Genomic DNA, 22698 nt, shown 5'->3' on the forward strand with positions numbered 1-22698 from the left:
CAATCATTTTGGCTTTACAAAAAGGGGAAACCACAAAACCTGGGTTTGCACTACAGGATGGGGTTCTTTTGTATCATGACAAATTAGTTATGTCTGCTTCATCTACTTTTGTTCCTACAATTCTCAAGGAATTTCACAGTACCCCTCAGGGTGGGCATTCCAGGTTTTATCGCACTTATCGTCATTTGGCTGCTAATTTGTATTGGATTGGTATGAAGAAGGATATCCAGAATTTTATGCAGAAATGTATTGTTTGTCAATGCAACAAGTATGCAACTTTAACACTCGGTGGTCTTCTCTAGCCATTTCCAATACCAAATCAAGTGTGGGCAGATATTTCTATGGACTTCATTACTGGTCTTCCAAAGTCTAAGGGATTCAAAGCCATTTTTGTGGTGGTAGACCGACTGTCCAAATATGCTCATTTCATCCTTCTTAAGCGTCTCTATTCTGCAAGATCTTTGGCTGAAACTTTCACCAAAGAAGTGGTTCGACTTCATGGAATTCCGTAATCTATTGTGAGTGACAGAGATCTCATCTTTGTTAGCAATTTATGGCATGAACTCTTTAAACAACAAGGTACATATTTGAAGCTCAACACTACATACCACCCTCAGACTGATGGTCAGACAGAAGTAGTTAACCGTTGTTTGGAGACTTTTCTTCGCTGTTTTATTGCTGACCAGCCTAAGACTTGGGCCATGTGGCTTTTTTGGGCAGAATATTGGCACAAAACTACTTTTCATGCTTCTATAGGTACAACTCCATTTGAAGTGGTGTATGGTCGTTCCCCTCCGACAATAGAATTTCAGAACACTGATTGCAGCCATCCACATTGGTTTTCGACAACTGGGTGGGCGTCGTATGAATGTGAGAAAAGTAGAGTACCGTTGTCCATACATAACATTGACTGATGCAAGCCCTGAGGGTACGTACATGTATTACTTGAATCGTATAGAAAATGATTTAGATGTTCAGTGTATGTTTTCAGCACATAATGGTGAAGTTAACAGAGGAGTTGAAGGTCCACTTGTGTTGGTTGTTGTTGTTGATTAGTTAGTTAATAAGCTCTATGAATTCAAATTGTTGTGATTGGACTTTGTAATCAGAAGTCTTTAATATTAAATATATTCCATAATGTTTGTTTCCAAAAGACATTAGAAAATACGTAAGGGTTGATAACATAATACATGCTTAAAAGTTGATAATAATAAAACAGCATAATCATCTAGAGGGTCCTGCAACATTTGGACATTTCTCACGCATGTGTCCTATTTCGCGATAAATCTCACTCCTTCTCTTTCTCTTTTCAACGTTGTCCATTTTGGTTCTAATCTGGGTGCTGGTTGGGCGCCCTTTCTTCCTCATTCTCATAGAGTTGTCGTGGCAAAGAGTAAATCAGTCATATCGTGGCTAGTTCTCCTCATGGGGAAGTCCTAGGAAACTCTCCTTGTAGACCTTGAAGACGCTAAGAATTTTGAACACGTCTGGTATGTGAATGAAGTAGTCCTGGTGTATACTCGAACATGTTGCGATTACATGGGAGCAAGGTAAGTGAAATGCCTAAAATTTTCCACAATCACAGTGTTGTTTCCTAAGATCAACGTTGAAAGTACCAGTTGGTCGACCATCATTCTGATTAATCTTTTCATGGACCATGAAATAGAATCTCTCGCGATCAAATTGCATGACGTTATGTGTGTTAGCTTTACTCACTTCTTCAGTTATCCCCTTTGTTGCAATTATCAGTGAAAATTGGCCAGAGACCAACATTTTTATCCACTGATGGCCTCTTTTACCAAAGAGTGCTCCTAATCGATAGTACGTAGATTGGAACAATGCAATGATTGGAAGGTTTCAGATTTCTTTGAGTACCGAGTTCATTGCTTCTGCCAAATTAGTTGTCATGTGACCCTAGTGTTTCCCTCCGTCATACACCCTTGCCCACTTCTCCCGAGGGATGTTGTCTATCCATGATAAAACGTCATTGTTTGTTCTTCGAATTTACCCGCGATAATATTTAAATGTCGCCTATGTCAACGCATAACCCATGTTAACAACTTTTTTGCACAATTCCTTGTCTTTAATCTCACGCATGAAGTTTTGTGCAATGTGTCTAATGCAATAGACGTGTGAAGATGAAAGATATTGCCATCCATTTTCAGGATTGTTATATGCACTCTTTATTGATTCATGTCTGTCTGATATAAGACACAATTTTGCTTATGGAGTAACGTGTATTCTCAAATTCCTAAGAAAGAAACTCCAAGCATCCCTTGTCTCACCTTCAACTAATGCGAAAGCTATTGGAAAAATGTTTCCGTTGCCACACGGAAGCAGAAAACATTCTTCATGCTAAAGTCTATATTTTACTACTAATTGCTACATTCTTGATGTCAGATAAGAGTCACAATTTATTGCATTCATCTTGGTTACCTTTAGTAGGAGATCAAGAAAAATGTAACACATACAGTTAGGGTTTTGCTTGTCTGGAAACATTGTATAGACATATGTGCAAGGTAACCCAGAAAGGAGTGAATAACATAAGAGGTTGTGTTGTATTAGGCATTCACACGTATACCGTTGTTTGCCCCTGTTAGTACTGAGGTGTCATCACATTCGTATGCATTAAGATACTTAAATTCATTAAGTTCACTTTATTGTTCTCACAGTAAATTATACATGACATTAATACTTTTTTTTATAAACACAAGATGGTGCCAACGAGGTATGCATTGTGGAAATAATCCTCATCATCATCTACGTGGGCACCGAGTTGCAATTGAACACATGAAGAAAATGATGTAAGTATCATGCATTACAATCTTTAAGTTAGCTAAACTTCTTATTTACATTATAACAATTATATTACTTATGACAGTTTATATGGAGGTCGTAGCTACAATACCCAGTGCCTGATTATAGTGACAGTTGAGTCTGGAGTGCGACAACATATATAATATGTTTCTTTACCGTTGAGATGCATCAGATAGATAGGGTCAAACTCCAATTTGGATTTGAACAACACATCCCGTCTCAGCCAAGATGTATAAGGGAACACCATAACATGACTATGGTTCAAGCTTGGGATACACATTGGCAAGATTTGAATAAAGATGAGATTAAAGAATGGAAAAAAAAGAAGGCATTTGGTATTACAAGGGAACTCAGTACTTGGTGAGTCTAAGCCGGATAGAGAATATATGAATTGGTTTTTGGAAATTCCTTTTATGCACGTTGCTCCGACACAACCCTTTGGTTCGAAATCATTTACCTTTGTGGGTTCTCATGTTACCATTATATTGGTACAAGTTACACTTTTCATCATTGCAATCATATCCTTGAAGTTGTTTGTCTTGTTAGTCGTAGTTGCTTAAGAAAACACTTTCTAATCTTTCTATTGTTCTCGTAGTTCCACGAACTACGATTGCTCTGATTTCTCATTGCACAGTGAAAATATTCAATCCAATAAACTACCTCACCCATACATCATGACATTCCCCCATGTACACATCCCAATTTGGGGCCCAACCATCTTAATCCGCCCAACAAACCTAGCATCACACCCAGACCACAGAACAACACATCTTTTATGCCGCCTCATCCCAACACCAAAATCTCCACACTCCATTCCCTCAAACAAACTAATATTACAATCAACAATATAAACAACAAACCAGCCTACACTCACCCATACAATACACTTTAATTCCTCAACCAAATTTTGATAACTCAAACCCCCAATCCCAAACATTAACACTACATTCTTCCAATCCACTTATACATCCAACCCTGATGATGTCTATTATCCTTCAATTCAACACATCCAACCCAACACCTTCACACAACCAACACATTCACTACTCGACTTTGATCTCACGGATGAGTAACTACTAAATATCCTTAGTTTTTCCATTCAAGATTTCGACGATATGGATATGCGTCCCAATACAACCCATCAACATCAAAATCTGTCTTCCGACTCATCTCCATCTCCCCCAAGACAAAGAGCTGAAGAGTTAGGCAAGGGAAAACGCAAAAAAAATAGGCACAAGATATGAAACATGTTGTCACTATAACAAATAAAATGTAATTTTTTTCATGTAGTTCAATAAAATGTATATTAATTCTTACGATTATTTATATGCTTAATTAATATAATTATAAATATATTATAAAAACACAATTTAATTTATAAAAAAAATATTTAAAAAAACTATAATTTATACTATTTAGATAATATAATTATTATAAAAATATTTAATATTAATAACAAAAATGTATTTAAATTAAAAAATGTATATATAAAAACGGTCCTTTAACTCCTTGGTCATCCATTGGTCGAGTCCCTTCTTCTGAAAAAATACCTTCACAAACTCGTTCTTTTATTGAGCGAGTATACTCTAAAAAACAGGACATTCTTGAGAAAAAAAAAATTCTAAAATGAGATAAATTGAAAATAAAATTTTAAATATGGAGCACATGGTAAAAAAAATCTCACTTAAACGCTTGACAAAGACATGTCTTTTCAATCCATCATGTAGATCATAGTTATGAAGCTCACTTTTTACTTCAACTTTCCATCTTGAATCATATATTATTGATATAATTTTGAGTGAACAACCAAATTTTAATAACACATTGCTCTGTGTTGAACTATTGAATTCCTCATACTTAGAACCTACATTGCAATCTGAAATATTCATATGTTACTCCTTCCTCTATTTCATTACAATCTATCCAGCCTTGTAATAAAATAGTCACTTTATTTTTTATTCCAAATTTTCTAGTTCAAATTACATATCAATTTTTTTTATAATTGTGTCAATGCATCAAAAATATTTATGTATAAATAGTTCTTATCACAAAATAGAAACATCACATAAAATAAAATAAAAAAATAAAAACATGCCAAAAATACTTAAAATGAGGTATTAAAAGAAAATAATAAGGTAAAATATTTTTTTTTCTTCTTTAATTATAATTTTGAATTTAGATTAGTCTCTTAATTTTTTTTTTTATGTTGAAATGATCTCTTAACTCTTTAAAACGTATTAGGTTAATTTTTTTTGTTTAATTAGTGACGAATTTAACGATAAATTTTTAAATTTTTTCATCATTAATTAAACGAAAAAGATTAATATATATGTTTTAAAAAATTAAAAGGTCGGAAAAAAATTAAAGAACCAACAACTATATTTTGCCGACATATAATATTTAATTCTCAAATTCCTTCCTCAATACTTCAAAGTGAGCATTTTACTTTTCCCTCTAGTGATCCAAATGTAAAGACTAAAACTTCACAGTTTTAACAAAATTAAGATGCCATTATAATTTTTCCAAATTGAGATCCAAATGTAAAGACTTTTCTTTGAGAAAAATAAAATAAAAATAAAGGGTTGGCAGTGGGTCACATACATTTTGGGTGCCGGATAAGGAAGAAACATTGGTTCCACAATCACACTCAACACTCTTTCTACAACCACATTCTACTCCTATATGGAATGTGTCACTTTCCATGAGTACACAAACATCACCAATGTGGGCACCACTCACTCTCTCCACAAACACAGATAAAAACCACCTACCTAAAACTGCTACCACAGAGAAACGTTATTTCATTATATATCACCTTCCTTCTTTCTCACAGAACAACAACATCTTAACATGTTCTTGGTGCAAACCAATTTCATTACCTTAAACAAAACTCTATGTTCTTTTTTTTTCTTCCTATTTTGGTATTCTTTTATGTTGCATCTCAGTGTTTCTTTTTACTTACCAGTATAGTATTTCATTGCTTTTCTTTATGTCTTTTTGACCACAAAGTTTCTTAACCGACAATACAGTTACTGTCTTTTTCTTTTACTTATATCAATTCTGAACTGGTTAAATTATTACTATTATTTTAAAAAAATGACATTCTTATGTTCAAAAATGAAGAATCAAAACTAACACTACTAAGATTAACTTGATCTCAGTACAGTGTCTCTGAAAACTCAAGATCTCTTAAAACATGGCATCTTCATGGGAACATTTTGGAGAGATTGCGAATGTGGCACAATTAACCGGCTTAGATGCTGTGAAGTTGATTGGAATGATTGTTAAAGCCGCGAATACAGCCCGGATGCATAAAAAGAATTGCAGACAGTTCGCGCAACATCTTAGATTAATTGGAAACTTGCTTGATCAGCTGAAGATCTCGGAGCTTAAGAAGTATCCCGAAACACGAGAGCCTCTAGAGCAGCTAGAAGATGCTTTGAGAAGGTCTTACATTTTGGTCAATAGTTGTCAGGATCGCAGCTATCTTTATCTGTTGGCTATGGGATGGAACATTGTTTATCAATTCAGAAAGGCTCAGAATGAAATTGATCGATACTTGCGCCTCGTTCCTCTCATTACTCTAGTCGACAATGCTCGTGTCAATGCTCGAGTCAAGGTATCTATCTTTTTTACAAAGACTTTGATATACTATTGATTGAGATTTTCTTTGTTATGATATCTTACTTCTATGGAATATTTAGGAGAGACTAGAAGTTATTGAAAAGGATCAATGTGAGTATACATTTGATGATGAAGAGCAAAAAGTGCAGACGGTCTTTTTGAAACCGGAACCCGACCAAGAGGACACTATAGTATTGAAGAAAACTCTTTCCTGTACTTACCCGAACTTTTCTTTCACAGAAGCACTGAAAAAAGAAAACGAAAAGCTTCAACTAGAGTTACAATGTTCACAAGCAAATATGGATATAAATCAATGCGAGTTCATTCAACGCTTATTAGATGTCACACAATTCGCTGCTTATTCTCTTCCAGAGATGTTATCGCCTGAAAATAGTCACAAGAAAGTAGAATACACAAACCAAAATTATTTTGATGTGAACGGAAGCAAATGTCACTCTTCGGATGAAAAACAGCATAAAAAAACCGATACTCTTTCAGTATCAAGGTAGTCATGCAATCTCAAAAGTTTTAACATTGTATTTCAAACACTGGATTCAAACTCAATGTCTTTAGTTAAGGTTAAGAGACATGAAACGTCTCATCCAAGCACTCAGTGGATTTATCCTTGCACATTTAACTTTTCTTATGAAATCCATCATTTTATTATTTATCATGCATTTATTTAAAGCTTTTACAATTTTAATCTTTTCGTGTACAAACTTATATTGAACTAAATCATTTGCTTCATTTGTATGGTCTCAAATAGCTCCTCAGTTTCAGAAAAGAATTTGCTGTCAACTGGAAGTTTATATCAGCAAGAAGATTGGCATACAGATCTACTTGCTTGTTGTTCTGAACCTTGTCTTTGTATGTACTTTTCTTTCATTTGAATTTTTTTTAGTTGTTAGCAATAAAAAGAATATTATGTTTCTTAATTTTTCATCTTTTGTAATATATGTAGATCTTTTGATTTGAAGGTATAAAAACATTCTTCTTTCCATGTGGAACATTTTCGAAGATTGCTACTGTTGCAACCAACAGGCCTATATGTAAGTTACGCAATGAGAAGATAGATTAATGACGAAGTCCAATTAAGTTTTTTAAGATAGAAGAATAATTGCAGTATGAACTTAAATTGATATTTGTTTTGTTTTTTCAGCTTCTGCAGAAGTATGTAATGAATTTATGGCATATTCGTTGGTTTTATCGTGTTGTTGCTATACTTGTTGCATAAGAAGGAAGCTTAGGAAGATGATGAATATTCCGGTAATGTTGTCTTCTTTATATTATGTTGTAGTTATATGAAGACTTGTTTTAGCATTTTTGGTATCTCTAAATGTTTCATTACTCAATGATAGGGAGGTTACATTGATGATTTTCTTTCTCATTTGATGTGTTGCTGTTGTGCACTTGTGCAAGAATGGAGAGAAATTGAAGTCCGTGGGGTTTATGGTATGAATCAAAATCTCTTATGATGACTTCTTTAAACAATAGCCTTAGAACATTTATTAGCATAACCATTTTTTAAATATTTTGCAGGTCATGACAAGACCAACACAAGCCCACCAACCCCACAGTACATGGAATCTTAAATACTAAATTAGGTTGTAATTAGATTGTTTAGAGTGTAAATATTATATCAAACATAGACAATTTTAAATTGTATTTGATTCTCACACTGCATAATATAGCTTACTGTTTTTCTTTTCACAAGAATTGAGGATCACAAGCAATTTTTTCCACAGAAGTTGAATATTTAAATTACAGAAAGAGCTGAAACACTAATAACGATACTATACAGAGACAATTCTTTGCTAAGATTGCCTGGTAAATATTTCAATCTTCATCAGAAGCATTGCAACAACGTTAAGAGATGATCCCTCAGCAGAGGAAACGGGTGAATTTACAGAGGTGTCCTTGTGCTAGAAATGTTATGCATCACGCATTTCATCACTACTGTTGCCCCCATAATTTGAATTTATTATTTTGAACTGTTAATAGAATGAAGTACTGTGTCAGAAGAAAGAATCCCCTTAGAAAGAAATAAAACTACAAACGTAAATAATTAAAACATTTTGACCAATTGAACGATTTGAGAGAAGGAAATTAAGAAAGCTTCTACCTTTTCAATAGCATGTGAAACACCGGACAAAAGTTGACTGTTTTCTTTAAGGAGTTGCAGTCGGTTGCGGAGCCTTTGATTATTTTCTTCTCCCTAACAAAACGACATGATCAGAGAAATATAATACAAGGCTTAGAGTACAAAAGTGAAAATGACCACTATTTAAAGGCCTAAGCAAAACTTCAATTTTTTTAAAACATAATGTTATTTTTTTCTGGCCTAGCCAAATTCAGTTTGTAGTTTGTTCCAAGTTCAAGAGAAGATATTATGTAGTTTGTAAATTTTAAAATGTTAGTGTAGTAGACATAGAGCAGCATTTGTTTTGGATCAACCGATCAAGGGAAGATATTATAAAGAAAGGAACTATTTTTCGCTATTCCAACTTAAGATTCATAAAATTAATCTTCAATTGGAAAGAAGAGAAAACATCAAACAGTTGCACAACAATGAGTAGGAAAGAGAATTTTGTCTAGTCTTTTTAGGTGAGTTTAAGACAGGATTAACAAAGAAGAAAAGGAATATGAAAATGTGGTGTCAAAAGACTCAAATCGTATTAAGTGCTTCAACTTATGAAATAAGTATTTGTTTTAGTTCACTTTTACATAAATTGATGCTGATACATTAGAATAGTATACCTACCAATTGCACCATACGCTGTAAGTGTTGGATTTCGTTCTTCTTTGCCAAAGACAGACTTTCAGCAGTATCCACTATGTTACTCCTGCAATTGTATAAATGTTTCTATTGAATTCCAAATAAATCAATATGTTGTAATAGGAATGACCAGTAAATAATATGAAGGGAAGCAAATTGAATAACAATCTAGTGTTAAAAATAACCATCATTGGTCACCATTCTCCAAGTATAAGTATGAAGGAAAACCTCCATGAAACAAAAAATGAGAGAACTTCACGAGGTTTAAGAGTTAAGTTTCACTAATTGTTGCTGTAAAGACTAAATTTTTTTTTTTAATATAACCATCTCAAATATTAACTAAAGATAAAATCTACAGTTGGATACTTGAAATACAAAATCAGATAATACCTATACCTTTTTGAAAACAAAGGATTCAGTTCTTGTTCTTCCACAATTTCCTCTACAGTATCAAGAATGGCTCCTAGCTACATGAAAGATGAACTTGAAATACAACACTAACTAGAATATAACAGAATGTTGCAGCCTGTATATTTCAATTTTTCACACCCAATGCAGATTATCAAAGCAAAAAAGGGATATAAAGAAACTACAGACAAATTTAACAAAAACAAGTCCCAACCACTGATGTACCGGTAAATCTTGTAAGCAAATACCATTTGCTATTATTTATTCAAACTTGAGAAAGAAGGGGAAGGGAGCTTGGCTAAAAATATGTTAAAAATGGCTATTCACTTCACCCAATCTAAAGTTTGTTGCTGCCTGCCAAACTGCCCCCCTCCCAGGCTCCTTCTGACCTCTCCTATGTTATATAAAAGAATTCAATTATTTCCCTTGAGTTAAAGGGTGTAACTGTGAATGGCATAATAAAATCCTTAGTGTCACAAAATATTTTAAAAAAGAATGTCTCCAACTAGAGCCAAAGCTTAATGCGTATACTGTTAAGACTCAAATAGAGTAAGGTTCGATTTCTTAACCAACTAATGAAGTTCTAAAGCTCCCTTAAAATGTGTTTTGAAAGCAAGCCTAAATCAATTGCAGTATGTGAATGTTGAGCAAACAGACACAATACTCTACCATTTTCATTTTTTAAAAATGTTAGAATAAAACAACAGCAACAATAGTTAAGTTATACCTTTATTTTGTGACAGATTGCTTCAAATTCTTCCTGTAAAAATTGACATAGCATTTAGAATATTTAAGTGTTAACGAATTATTAGATGCTAAAATGCTTGCAGTGTATATAGTTACAGGCATTTAATCATGCAAGTTACAGGAAACAAACAAATAAATTAGTGTTTCTTGAGGTCATGACAGATCTCTCTGGATGGGTGTGTGTGCGTGAGAAAGAGAGCCAAACATCCCCTACAACAAATCAATAGCCTTTTATGTTAAAAGAAAAAATAAATTAAACAATCATTACATAACTATTCTTCAAAAGAAATCTTATTTCAGTTTAAGTTTAGAAAGAACCCAAAGAATCATCATATAGGCTCCAAAGTTCTTAAGAGAATAATCTGTACACAGAGAAGATATTCTTATGAACTTCCCATGAATGTATCATATATACACATATCCAGTTTACTAACTCATAAACCATAGAGGAAGCATATGCATCAGTGTTAAGTATCTGAAATAGTGAAGCATAAGCATCAGCCTTTAAGCTTAAGAAATGGGTTAATTAAAAGGAAAAACATCAAAAATAATATTTAGACAACATCCGGAACAATTGAGTGTTTATTTAGAGGTGGAATTGATTCTATATCTGACATATCCAGAAAAACATGTTGCTATAACAAACATACCTCAAAGGCTTCCTGAAAAGAATCCATGGCCTGAAAGATTTGATACATAATAGGAAGTCAAATAATAAGTAGGTGTATCAATCCCAATAATTAAGAGACATGATTGTGCATTGTCATCTTATAAATATGAAAATCAGTATAGGCTGAGAGGACTTTTTCTCACACACTTCAAAAATCATTCTCAACTTCATATTGCCTTAATTCTTTCAAAATTTCCTCAAAATGAAATATGGGCTTGAGCACTGTCCATTCTTAAGCCCAAAAAGGATTTTGTATGCAGTACACATTAGGTACAAAACCATTCTTATGTTTTTACCCAACAAAATAAACTTTTGAGATAACTGATTTATGACTAGTTCCTGTAAAAGACAGATGCTTGATGCAAACAAATGTCTTTAAAAAGTTCTAATTACTTACCTAAATAGATGTTTCTTAGTAAACACAGCTAATACCTTGCTCATATGACTTAATTCACATGTAAAGTGAAAAATGAGCACCTACACCTAGGTCAATGCCATTGCCATATACATTTCTAAAGCTCTATGTAACATTCAGAAATATATTTCTAATTTGAAAGCAGATATCAAGAGATCATACCTGAAGATATAGGCGATGAAGATAATTTTTTTCAGCATTGGTAAAAGTTGGAAATTCTTTAACAAATTCCTTTAAAAATCAATACAGAAAGACCCATCAAAATACATCCATTTGAAGGCTAAAATTAAATGAGAACGTGTCTAGCATATAAAATGCAAAATATAAACATATTTACAGACTTGTAGTTGAGAAGACAAACTAAATCCACGAGATAAAACCAGTGTCTATCTCAAATATGGTGAAAGACAATAAAACCATTACTTCCTCCTATAAAGCCAGTGCAAATGCATCATGGTTATCTTCTCAATGCATAAGTATCAAATCTGAACTACTAGGTGCATAAATTAGAAATTCATCAATTTCGAAGTGATTTAAAGAATACAAGCCTGAAATGTAAATCAATTGTTGGCATTTCCATTGATAGTCTGATATTCAGTTTTTCAGCTCAATTTTTCTATTGACAACAAAATGATAAAAGAAGAAAGAGTGACGGAATACACCTCCTTTGGACGTGAAGTTAGCATAGAACGAAGAGCAACCTTGAAGGACTTGTTCAAAATGGAGAACCTGGATCCAATTGCTGTAGGAGTTGTTGATGATGCATTGGAATCAGGTACAGGACTTTTCTCCATTCTTAAGAAAAAACAATTTTTTGTGGTGATTAATTCAATTTTCTCACTAATAGATTATTTTCCCCCTAAGTGATACATGCCATAATGTTGCAACCTGAAAGATATAGCATGGCAAACTTCAGAAACCCTAGTGTTTTTGAATCAACGTTGCAAATACCTAATTAAAGAGTTAGATTTTAACACAATAATAACAATAATTATACATTTCAACTTCATGGTAAAACGAAGCAGCAAGACACAATAATGAAGTGTGAAAGTGGTGTTTTCACTTGCGTCTCTTTGGAGAGGGGAAGGAAAATCGGAAAAGGTTAAGAAAAGGGAAAACCTGTACTTTATTACTGTTTCTGGGTGCGGATAACCGACTCTGTCAGCGTTTCCGGTTAGCTTTTGCTTTTTCCGGCCAGTTGAGGTCGGTGCGATTCAAACTTGTTTCTTTTCTTTTAAGAAGATTCAAATTTGTTTCTGATGCAAGGGTAAGCGGCAGAGTGTTTTTGGTGAATCATGGGCCACTTCAAACGACAATGGGTTCGGCTTAAGATTACAATCTGATATGGGCTTAAGATTACACTCATGCATTCCTTAGTGAAACGCCTTCTTTTGATATAAATTATTTTGGAGAAGCATCTCCGTATTCACATTAGACATAACTCAAAAACACATCTTTGAAATTATAGCAGATAATAATTTTTTTACTTTGATTTAGAGATGTTCGGATGAATTTGACCATATATTACGATATATTATAGCTATAATATCATTTTCAATTTTGTATAAATTAAACCACACACTTTCAGAATAATATGAAATTGACATATATAAATTAATAAATCTGAAGCACACAGTGAAGTCAAAATAAAATATACGAAAATAGTTCTTCTAATACAAATAGAATCGAAAATAGTGTTTCCAATATAAATATTATATGTTACTGCATATGGCAGACTCATGCCCCCATATTCACATGTTTTCACATATAATACAGTACCTCTTGTGCCTCCTCCATCATGGCATCTAGAACATCTCTCACCTCAGAGTCATCTGGAAAGAGTCCTCTGTCTATACCTCGTCAGTCCAATCTCCATGATACGGCGACATCTAGGTAACACATCAAGAACATGATTTATCCTAACTTGTTCATCCTCTAGTATCTCTTGATGAGTTGGACTAGGTGGATCTCCCGGAGCATCCGGTACCATATAAGGATGTGACACTCTGAAGTACCACCGGATGTAGTCGTGTATAACACTCTAATCGCTATGAGTTATGGTATTTCATACCTCATATGATACCAGATGATAAAGATAATCATCAAACATGGTATCCACATCTCTACGTGTAATAGCAGGAAAAACAGACTCATAAGGGTCTCTAAGAATAAACTGCATAATAGTCGAACTACCTCATGACGCGTTCAGGCAGATGAGGATACATCAGACGTGAACCGCAAGCCAACCATTCGGAGTAGAAGGTTATGTCTTCCAACGAACGTGTCTCACGATGACCATCGTACGTAAGAAAGTGTATATCCTCTGCTACCATGCGACCAAGATACACTTTGTATGGCTTTGTCGTATGATTCCCTCTAAGTGGGAGGAATGTATAAGCACGTGGTATATCCTCAGTGTAGGTCGACACAGATGACTGAAGGTGCGGGAAACACAAGAAATTGGGGGTATGAACTAAGTTTCAAGTATGACAACTTTTTCTTTCTCAAAACAAACACAAGAATAACAACAACAACAATAAGAAGAACAATGATAAAAGACACAAGTATTTTATCTTGGTTAGTCGTTAACTAGGCTACATCCAGTCTACCCACCCGGGTGATTTTGTCTTAGACAGGGACTTAATCAAATAATCAATATGATTATAAATGCAATGACAACATGTAACTGATTTCTTAAGAGTTTGTCCTACTCGGTCTCTTAAGAATATTTAATCCTCAATGATTACCCGTCACTGACTTCTCAAAAGCCTAATCAACCTGGTCGCTTGAGGAATATAACCAATTGGGTTACAACAGTTTTGTGTTTACAAAGTTTACTTCTTGATAAGTTGATAACACATAAGATGAAGATAATAAGAATACACTTAAAATGATATACAATTAAAGTTCTAAGTGTTTCTCTCTTTGTTATGTTGTGGTGCTTGTAGTTTCAGCATATGTGAAGACTTACATACATATCCTTCCACATACACGCTTGCATCCACTTCTTTTTCTCCTTTCTATGTTCTTATTTCTCACATCTTTCATATTCTTCTTCCTTAGAATATATAGGAGATGAATAGATTCGTCGGAGGATAGATCCGTTGGAGGTTAAAAAAGGAATTGACCTTAAAGTATTTGTTGTATAAATGTCACTTAATATTCAACAATAGAGTGGTGCTTGCAGCAGAGAGTTGTTAATGATGCGACATGAGAAGCTTCTTTAATTTGAAAATAGAATTGCTTTTTGTACTTCTGTCACATCAAATAGTATTGACCTTTAACTCAATTCTTCTAGTCTGAGGCTTCTTATGAAAGTGGATTGAAGCTTGAGTAGAGATCATAATTTGTCTTTATAAGGAAAACTCTTTTTTATTGTACTTTCCTTGCATATACTATTCGTCATAATCAGAGGCTTCATATAAAAGATGAAGTGAAGCTTGATCAGAGTCCAAAGCCTATATTATATAGACTACAAAGTCTATTTATAGTGATGCTTGAAAGTACTACAGTCCAGAGTAAACGTGAACAAGAAATGCATAAGCATTTACTCATTTGTTCAGATGCTTTGACTATTAGAGAACCATTTCCTTTACTTACCAACTTCTAGTTAGAGGCTTCTAATATAATTTTGAAGAAGCTTGAGTAGAGTTCTCAGAAGTTGTCTTCAGAACTTTGTGATACTTTAGATTCCTTGGAGTACTAGGTTATGAGACTAACATCAACTTATAGTAAGAGCTTTATTAGAGTTTGTTTAGATGGTTTATGTTCAGAAACATTGACTTGATAATCTTGAAGCTTGACTTGCTTTAAACACATCATTGTATTCTTCCTTTTGTTCAGAATGTGTTTTCTCTTCATAATCAGCTTTCAACTTTCTTAAGACTTTGTCTGCGTTCATATTGACTTCTTCAATGGTATAACTTTCTTCATAATTTGGTTTTTGTGATTGATGTTTGTTCGGACTTTGCTTTAATTTGAAGTTTTCTTTTCATTAGACTTTCTTTTCTTTTATGTTGACTATCATAGTTGACTTCTTCAGCGTATTCAACTATCAGAGTTGAGTTTAGACTTAGCATTAGAAGTTTATTTATCATAATCTTCTTCCCTCAACTTTTGCTCTCTTCATTTAGATTTTTTTATATCCTTTGAGTTTCTGCACACTTAACAAAACACTTAGTGCATAAAGTTGTTCTTCTACATTTTCTTATCATCAAAACTTACAAGAATGTAGATGTAGAACCAAACTTGTTCTTACAATCTCCCCATTTTTGATTATGATAAACAATTGTATTTTGATGAACAATTTTTACTTTGATAATCATGTTTATAAAATTTCAGAGTTAGGTTTGTTGGCTCCCCCTGAATTTTATACTTTCAAAATTATTTCTTCAACTTAAATCTACAGAGTGAGGTTTGTAAGCTCCCCTTGAGTTTAAGATTCAAAATAATTTTGATTTCAATGAAGGTTCGAATCAGATAAACATATTTATAAAACTTCAGATTTGTAAGCTCCCCCTGAGTTCAATACTTTCAAAATTATTTCTTCAACTCAAACCTACCGAGTGAGATTTGTAAGCTCCCTCTAAGTTTAAGATTCAAAATAATTTTGGTTTCAGTGAAATCTCAAATCAGATAAATATGCTAAAATTCAGATTATAGTTTGTAAGCTTCCTCTGAGTATTTTAGACTATCAAAATTATTTATCTCTAAGTACCGAGTGAGATTTGCAAGCTCCATTTGAGTACAAGACTTAGAATTTTGATTCCATGAAACTCTTTTATTAAAATACTTTCTCTTCAGAGTTGTTAGATTAAATTCTCCAGATTCATTATTCTTAACCTCTTCAAAATGTTAATTTAAACACACTCTTTAGATCATTACTCGTCCCCCTTGCTAATGTTTGGGATATTATCAATCGAATAAAAATGATCAAAATCATTACTCTCCTCCCCCTTTACCGTCATAAAAAATATGTCATAGAATGATCAAGTAAATTAAATAAGGACAGAGAGAATAAAATATTCATTGATAAAGAAAAGAATTATACAAAACATCTAAAGGGAAAACAAAACAACAAGGAGAAAAACCAAAGAACAAAAGATACATGAACTATCATCCAAAGAATTTTTTCTAAGGGTTTTGCTTCCTCTTCTTCTGAGCCCCCAAGCCTTCAACATGTAGCAACTTCTTTCCCTAAGAGGTCTCAAGTGTTTCGGTTAGACCTACCATATGTACTTCCTTAACTATCGCCTTTTGAATAAACAGTTTAGAGAGAACTATCCCAAAAGGAATGAAGGAAAATTCACCCTCATAAGTGATCAAAATTTTCTCTTTCAGATAGTAAGAGATAGATTAACTTTTACCCTTGAAATGAGGAAATAAATAAGGTGTTTGTCATCCATAGACAACGAGTTCTGATCCCATGGTAAAAAGTTTGTGATTGTCAATTGATACCACAAATTTTCCGCTTGAGTTAGATCAAAAAGCTTTGGAAGGGTTTCCAAAACTTGTGGTGATGGAGAGAATGTCTTTGCGAAAGGTGAGGTTGGTTCTGTACCACTCAATATTGGCACCATCTTATTCACACTTAATTATATCTACAATAAGTGAATGAGTGATAGTAATAGGAGTGTTTAAGACGACATGCCTAATTTCCTCAACATTTTCATCATTAAAATGAATCGTAGGATTTACCCAAAAGCTTTTAACAAGAATGGGAAAGACTGGACCAGAGAGAATTTCAAAATAGATTCCCCATCGTTGAGAAGTAATAATATGATGAATGTTGGACCATATGGCTTTTAGATCTTCAAAGTTAACAACTTGTCCTAAGATAGTAACAACTGGGTTTCATCGCCTGTGGAAGTTTTGAAGGAAGCCATTTAAAAAGATATGTGCAAAGAGAAAATGAGAGTGAAAGGAAAAGAAGGAATAAGATGATAAGAAATCAAAATATGGCTTGGTTTATATAGAGATGGAATAGAGGAAGAGTAAGAGTTTTGAAATATTCAAGGATCAAAGAGAAACGAAAGGGAACATAACAAACACCAAGAAAACTTAAAAGACTTGAAACAACACGAAATGTGTGAATAAAGATGATCATTGTTATTATAATTAATGGACTAGGGGGCCAAAGCATGATTTCATTTTACCTAATAAAACGATACTTACCTAGAGGTACTTCAAGCATTTTTTTACGGCTTAGGCAGATAGTTGAACAACTTCTCACTCATCTTAGCCACACAAAAGTACTTGAGAATAACCAAAGATTTTCAGATATTAAAAGACAGATAAATCCCAACAGGGTTTTGACTTAGAATCTTCTAACCAAGACAAAATTCTCACTAAGAGAGTTGGCTGGTTCATAGGCAAATAACGTAGAATCTGATTTTACTATTCTGATGTTACACATACTGAGATTTCATCATTCATTCCAAGACATGATTTTATTTTAATTTATTCTCAATGAAAAGATTCTTATGCTCAACAAGGGATTTTAGATAAAATATCAGCCCATTGAAGGTTTGTATTAGTGAATATCCTTCTGATCATTTTTTTTGTCAAAATGATGTTTATCTTAGTATGGTTAGCACTTCGAATGAAAAAAATCTATGATTCTTAGATAAAAACAAGGAAATTTTTTTCAAGGGAAATGGAAAGTTACTCTTATTAACTTGATAACCTTACAGTACAAAGGATATGAGTGTTGCATTCATATACTGATTGCTTTCATCTTTCACTCCTAGATTGTTGCTCTTGTTGTTGAAATTAAGCCAAGAATTTGTGCATTCCAAAAACTTTCTTCAAACGTTAAGATGGTTTATTGTATAACAATTGTTTTATATTAGATCCATAAGAACACGTTGGATTACTTTAACTTAGGAGTGGCATGAGTTCCTAGAGGTATTCTGGCTTGGATAACATTTTGAATCTTCCCAAGTATCCTTAGTGTTATTGGAATGATGTCAACATTATATTTTAAATACTTTTGCATTCACCATTTTTCAAAGTCTTTTTATTTAAATTCTTTTCCTTCAGAGTCTGTGAAGCCGACCTTCAACTCTTTTATGCATCTGAGTTTGATTTTCAGGCTTCGGTGTTGTCCATGGGTGCTAAGTGCTTTTGTGCTTCTTTACTTTCTTCTTCTGAGGATTCATATACTTCAGTGCTTGTCATGTTGGCTCTTCCTTTAAGCAGCTTCTTTAGAGTTTCCATTTGTATCCAGCAGAGCTTTCTTCTTGTCCTTGATGAGTTCCTTCTATGGCTTTTCTTATTTGAATATAGGACATTTAATTTTTAGTGACATGGCTCCTTGTGAGTAAGGTATATGACCTTCTTGACAATTCCAAACATTTTATGCTCAGAGGTTGACTTCACAAGTCCACGTGTTCTTATTTGGCTTCTGGAGTTGATCTGGTTATGCTTCCAGCATTAGTTGATGCTTCTTCAAATCCATAAGCTTCTTGAGAGGTCCATCTTTTTCTTGTTTGATCTCATGATTACATAGAGAACTAGCCAACTCTTTAGTTCATAATTATGAATAAATTGAGAGTAGTCATCCTAGCCCTTTGCTTCATTAGTTAGCTACTGATGAACTTCTTCACTTGGTCTGTTAAGTGACCTTTGTTTGCCATTTTCAAACCAAAATGGGTGTTTGAAATTTTGAGCATCATGTTCTCAAAAGTTTCGGTGGAGAAGACAACTTGAAAGTCATTTGATTTGAATTGCCCTAAAGTCTATAAATGAATGTGAATACTTTGAATAACTAGGGCCTACATCCCGTATTCAAAGATACTCAGAACAAGGATAGGAAAAATCCCTCTCATTCTTCTCTATTGCTTAAGGTTTGTGACGCATAATTCACATCATAACTGACAAGTGTCTGCAGAAGTAGAAAATTCTTTTTATATGCTTGAATGATGAAGCTCGGTAGTGATCAAAGCCTTGATGTCTAGAATCTTCAGAGTCTTGCATGTGCATTCTTGAGATTGACTTAAGTGATCTAATGCGGTGCAGGTACAGAGTTTTAATCCCATCAAGTGATCAAGGGACTTGTGATCACTTGACTGGATAGGGGAATCAAGAAAGTTATTCAGTACAAGTCTAAGACAAGGTCCAATCAATTGTAATTAATTGATCAAGGGTGAACTTGATCAACTAATCAATTGGCAAATATCATGCTACAATCATTTTAAGCTCATGGGTTTTATTTGAAACCTAAAAAATGGAAAAGAACATGAACACTAATTTGAAAATAAAATGGAACTAATTCTAAAAAGTTAAATCTAATTAATCCTAATCAAAAGCAAAGTATTAACATGTAGGATTTTTTTTATTATTTTCAATTAAAAAGTGTATTAAAATGTTTTTGTGTACTTTCATGAATTGAAATGTAGAAAAAAGTGACAAAAAAAGAATTAATAAAAAACACTTGATTATTTATGAAATCAAATCCTGCATGGGGTGTGACTTAGCAATTAAGGCGTTGGGCTCAGCAAAAAGGCCCAAAGAGTGTTGTTGTGGTATTTAGACAAGGGTATGCCAACCTACAAGGCATAAATGGCCTTGGAATTTGTTGAATGGGAAACTAATGAAGACAAAGAAGACCAAAGAAACTTCAAATAAGGTATGCAATTTCGAACTCAAAGCAAAATAATGTTCTTCTTCTTCTACTTCGAACACTAGTCTATAGGAAGATTTTTGTTGTGCTTCTCTGTGTTGTTGTTGTTGAATGCGTCTGAGTTGGAGAGAGTAGATAGATGAAGGTAGTTGCAGAGAAAGTGTAGAATTGAGAGAGTGAAAATTTGAAGTGATTTTAGAGAATGAGATTGATTATTGTGAAGTGTTTCTGCAGAAAGTGATTGGTGAAGATGATTGAAAGTGAGAATTAGCTTATATATAGTGTTTGATCCTAACTGAATCAGGCAAGTTAGGAAATGGTTGTTGGAGCAACAATTTCTGTTAATTAATTCTACGAAGAAGTTTGTTTTTGGAAGTTAACTATGTTAAACATTTTGTTAAATGCAGTTAGAGATTGCTAGTATTAAATTAGATGGTTAATGGATTGCCTTATGTTAATTCTAGGGGTGGCAATTGGATCCATTAAGAGAAAATTCATCCATCAAAAAATCCATCCAATCCATCCACTACATAAAAAATTAAGTTAATGGATTGATCCAATCCATCCATTTATAAGCATGGATTGATCCAATCCATCCAACACATTTTAATGATCCAATGGATTTTTTTATCTAATTTTAAAAAAATATATTTTTTCAAATATTAAATTTTTTTTATAAAAAATAAAAAATAATTTTCTTTTCGAAAAAAAATCATTTTTTTTTGAAAATACAAAAAATCGATTTTTTCCAAAAATTTAAAAATAAAAAAAATTCTTATTTTTAAATTAGAAAACTGATATTGTTTTTTTACGAATATAAAAAAAAATTAAATTTTTTTTTTTACGAATATAAAAAAAAAATCATTTTTAAATTATTTTTTTCAAAAATACAAAAATATATTTTTTTTGAAAAAAAAATTCTCAAAAAAAAAAACTGATATTGTTTTATTAAAAAAAAGTAAAAAACTTTTTAAAAAAAATAAATTTCAAAGAAAAATTTTAAAGGAAAAAAAAATGGATGGATGGATATCCATCCACTAAAAATATGATAATGGATGGATTGAATGGATTTTTATTCTTAATGGATGGATTGGATTGGATATTTTTAAAAAACTTTTAGTGGATTGTTAATGGATAATGGATTGTTTTGGTCCATCCATTAACGATCCAATCCATATCCATCCAATCCATCCATTTTGCCACCCCTAGTTAATTCTGACATGTTACTGAGTTAGATTAAGTGCAATAGTTAATTAGTAAACTTGAACTGTTAGTTAAAACTAGTTAGTAATTTGCTATGTTAAGTGAAATCAGAAAACTATTTGAATTTGATGGTGGGGATTAGTGTGAACTCTAGTTTAGGTGGACATTTGACTGAACTAATTTGGTTTGTTCAAGAATTGGACCTAACTTAGTTGTAATTTGAATTGGATTATTGAATGAACTAAAATGGACACTAGTTCAATTTGTCACGTTGGTTTGGCTCAAGGTAGTTAATGAAGGGTAGTAAGTTGTGGATTAATTGGTTGTTGTTAACTGTTAGTCATTAGGGATAGTTGGTAAGATTTTTATGGAATTGGTATGTATTTGATGTTAGCATGGTTGTTGTATTCGAAGTGAAGATTCATGTCACCTAAACTGTTAAGTGAATTGGAATTGGTATCATGTTAACTGCATTATTAGTAAGTGTTACAAAAAAATGTGTTTGAAATTGGTGTGGATACTTGTTATGAAATCAACTTGTGAACTTTTACATTAGCATGGTTGTTATAGAAGAAACAATTAGGTTGTTTGGCTTAAATTGTTAAATTAGAATGAGTCAGTGTAGTTAGAAAGTATACTAATAACAACTATATGTTAAAGCTTGAATTTCTAAAAGGATGAATGCAGGTTGTTAGTGTTATACATGTGTTTTAGAAACAAACTGCTTAGTGTGAAGAAATGGGTTGTGGATATTGACAACTTGCAGGTGTAACTAGTTAACCACTTTGGTTAACCAGTTACCAACATGACCCCTGACTTTTTCATGTTTTTGGAGGTAGTAGCTAGTGCACATTAATGTGTTTGTGTATGGATTGTTAATGGATTGTACGTATGTGGTTTTGGCACTTGATTTTCTTTGTGTTTGGATGCATTGTCTTGCATATGTGTGAATGGTGCCTTGGTTTCTTGTTTGGCTATGCATTAGTTATAACTGATCATGTCATATTGGATGGTATATTTTGCAGGGATGGTGTATGTGATAAGATGGCTTGGCATATGGGTCATGAAGACATGGGCCATGAAGCAAATTATGGCATATGAAGAAGTCTTGGACATCATCAAAATTATGGAGAATTTGAAGGCTTTGGAGGCTTGAAGAGATGATTGGTGAATTAAGAAGAAGAGAATATGGTTTCCGATAGATAGTTGACTTTGGTCAAATGTTTGACCAAAAAGTCAATAGTTTACCAAAAGTCAACTCTAGGAAAAAGGTATAATTTTGTATGTAGACTGGTAATTTGGATATTTTTGTAATAAAACGGAAGTTTTTAGTAATGAAATATGTATTTACTTGTGTTTCAAGAAAGAACTCATTTTCCCTCTAAATCTTGTTTTTGAATATTTGAAGATATGAG

The 22698-nt window shown here is 33.0% G+C and overlaps 2 protein-coding genes across 3 annotated transcripts; one reads left to right on the top strand and one right to left on the bottom strand.

Annotated features, from left to right (window-relative positions):
* The first annotated feature begins 5497 nt into the window (after positions 1–5497).
* Positions 5498–8157, top strand: LOC127074727 (protein MID1-COMPLEMENTING ACTIVITY 1). The gene is made up of 7 exons (XM_051016072.1): positions 5498–6436; positions 6522–6946; positions 7208–7308; positions 7419–7490; positions 7601–7707; positions 7800–7893; positions 7981–8157. The coding sequence occupies exons 1-7, from the start codon at positions 6014–6016 to the stop codon at positions 8031–8033; spliced, it is 1275 nt and encodes a 424-aa protein (XP_050872029.1). The 5' UTR covers positions 5498–6013; the 3' UTR covers positions 8034–8157.
* Positions 8088–12820, bottom strand: LOC127074728 (uncharacterized). Of its 2 annotated transcripts, none has more exons than XM_051016074.1 (9): positions 12583–12820; positions 12120–12345; positions 11620–11688; positions 11023–11052; positions 10353–10385; positions 9614–9684; positions 9203–9284; positions 8564–8656; positions 8088–8432 (listed from the first exon to the last, which is right to left on the bottom strand). In XM_051016074.1, the coding sequence occupies exons 2-9, from the start codon at positions 12249–12251 to the stop codon at positions 8373–8375; spliced, it is 570 nt and encodes a 189-aa protein (XP_050872031.1). In that variant the 5' UTR covers positions 12252–12345; positions 12583–12820; the 3' UTR covers positions 8088–8372. The 2 variants fall into 2 exon arrangements, with proteins under 2 accessions (XP_050872031.1, XP_050872030.1); XM_051016073.1 differs by having other exon boundaries at positions 12577–12817.
* Positions 12821–22698: the final 9878 nt, after the last annotated feature.

This window comes from Lathyrus oleraceus, chromosome 4, assembly GCF_024323335.1.
Source record: "Lathyrus oleraceus cultivar Zhongwan6 chromosome 4, CAAS_Psat_ZW6_1.0, whole genome shotgun sequence".
In the NCBI taxonomy this organism is placed as follows: Eukaryota; Viridiplantae; Streptophyta; class Magnoliopsida; order Fabales; family Fabaceae; genus Lathyrus; species Lathyrus oleraceus.